Here is a 2,345-nt window from a genome sequence, read left to right on the forward strand (position 1 = left end):
GCCACCACATCAAAGTAAAGCTGACACACATGCACTCAAATAATAAAATGTGTGAAATGAAAGTTTAACCATATTGTGTAAATATTAACCTAAAGTGAAGTGGTAAAGTTGATGGAAACGGTTGTGTTTGATAGGACACACACTGCAGTGAAGATTGCACCCTGCTACAGTTCTCCTGTTCTCCATGTTCTTGATGCATCCAGGAGTGTGGTGGTGGTAAGAACTTTTCAACAACCTTTTAGGGATATACCGTTAGGTCCATAACTATGTGGACACTGTATTCAGATTATACTGTAGTTATATAATAGACATAATATCCAGACTTCCATATTTCATTTGAGGGAATCCACAGAAAACTGGATGAAAGGATTATAGTCCCAAGAGTTAGACCATGTTTATCTGCATAAAAAGTACCAGCAATTTTATCGGTACCCCATTAAAKTACATCCCTTCCAGGTATAAAAACATTTCTTACACAATTTCTTCCGGACACAGTCAGAATTCAAAGTTAATGCTAAAAACCATGGCTTTGACTATGTCTATATAATATCTGACCATAATCGCCAGATCTTTTGCTTCAGATCTGTGTTTTTGGTACCAAAATGTTAAAAACTGATTGCTTAATTAAATACAGCTAACTAATATTAAACTTATTAAAGCCATTTACAGCTGGCATCCACAAAAAGGGCCAAAAAGTGTCAAAATTTGAGCTTTTTTTGAATATCTGGTCATGCACTTTCCCCAACTGTTCTGTCAGTATTTCCTAAACTGGAACCAACTGCACCAAAAATATCTTCAGACACTCTACTAATTAAAAAACATAAGATAAGATGTAAAATGTCATTTTTTTTATTCTAGAAGCAAACAAATGACGCCAACCCTCTAAATAATTGAAATATGCCTAATTTTAAATATTGTACATATTATTGCCCTACTTCATATTTAAATCATACTTTAGTGTTACAGAGTATGTGTGAAACAAACCACTGGGTTAATGTTCAGTGAATCTCATCCATCCATTCATTATCTTCCGCTTTATTCAAAGTCGGGTTGCGTAGCAGCAGTTTATGTAGGGAAGCAAAGACGTCTCTTTCCTCGGCCACCACTTCCAGCTCTTCTGGGAAGACTCCACGGTGTTCCCTGGCCAGCTAAGCGATATAGTCTCTCCAGCATGTCCTGGGTCTTCCTTGGGGGGTCCTCCCAGTTGGACATGCCTGACGCACCTCCCAGTGGGGGCATCCTTACCAGACACCCGAACCCCTTCAACTGGCTCTTTTGAATGTGGAGGAGCAGCAGCTCTACTCTGAGTCTCTCCCAAATAACTRAACTTCTCACCCTGTCTCTAAGGGAGAGTCCAGCTAACCTGTGGAGAAAATACATTTTGACCACTTGTATCCACGATTGTTCTTTCAGTCACTACCAACGTTCATGGCTATAGGTACACATTTTTGGAACATAGGCTACGTTCACACTGCAGGCAAATGCGACCCAAATCCAATTTTTTTGCCCCATGTGACCCATATCTGATTTTTTTTATGACAGTCTGAACGCAACAAATCCGATTTTTTTCAAATCCGACCCAGGCCGTTTCAGTATGTGGTTCTAAATCGGATACATATCTGATGTTTTAAAGTGACTGTAGTCTGAATATAGACACAGAAAAATAGATTTTGAAGGTGTTCATGTTGCTCTGATTTGAGTTTTGTTTTGTTGGTTGTGTCAGTGCTCACAACTGCTGGATGAAGCAACAAGAGAGGAATACTTGGAAGACGTGAAGGAGGAGTATGATGTGGTCAGACAGGAGCACTATGATTCTCTGAAGGTGAGTCTTGGTACTAAATCTGACCAACTTACTGCAGAATGTTAATTGATCCATGTCCCTGTATTGACCACTGAGTTATAGAYCAATGTTWAATCAGCATTTTAATTTTYCATCACATTTTSATAGAGCTGTAATATTCAATATTTTGTAGTTGAAATGTAACAATCAGCCTTAGTAGAAAAAATCAGCACCCTTTTATGTAGTTTTCCTGTAATTGTTATTGCACAGTCTAAGAATGACCACTACATAAGACCATTACCACACAAATTTTAAATTTATATTTGTAAAATCTTGACTAGGTTCTTTTGTTAAACTCAGATCAAAACATGATACAATAATAAGATCATTCCAAAGTGAAACTTGTTGGCTTTCAGGAACACTCAAAGAAATGAAGAGAAAACATTGTGGAAGTCAGTGAATGTTACTTTTCTTGACCAAGCACAGGGAAAAACTATAGAATCACTCAATTCTGAGGAAAAAGTATGGAATCACTCAAATTTGAGGTATAAAATAAGGACACACC

At 37.7% G+C, this 2,345-nt stretch overlaps 1 protein-coding gene across 1 annotated transcript in view; it reads left to right on the forward strand.

The window, feature by feature from the left end:
• mtr (5-methyltetrahydrofolate-homocysteine methyltransferase) overlaps positions 1 to 2,345 on the forward strand; it is a gene marked incomplete at its 3' end in the record, with an annotated part of 97,370 nt that overhangs the window by 71,136 nt on the left and 23,889 nt on the right. The window contains 3 exon segments of the mRNA XM_014028160.1: positions 1 to 14; positions 135 to 216; positions 1,724 to 1,822. Of these exon segments, the coding sequence (XP_013883614.1) occupies positions 1 to 14; positions 135 to 216; positions 1,724 to 1,822 (195 nt within the window).

Source organism: Austrofundulus limnaeus, unplaced genomic scaffold (assembly GCF_001266775.1).
Source record: "Austrofundulus limnaeus strain Quisiro unplaced genomic scaffold, Austrofundulus_limnaeus-1.0 Scaffold721, whole genome shotgun sequence".
NCBI classification, from domain to species: domain Eukaryota; kingdom Metazoa; phylum Chordata; class Actinopteri; order Cyprinodontiformes; family Rivulidae; genus Austrofundulus; species Austrofundulus limnaeus.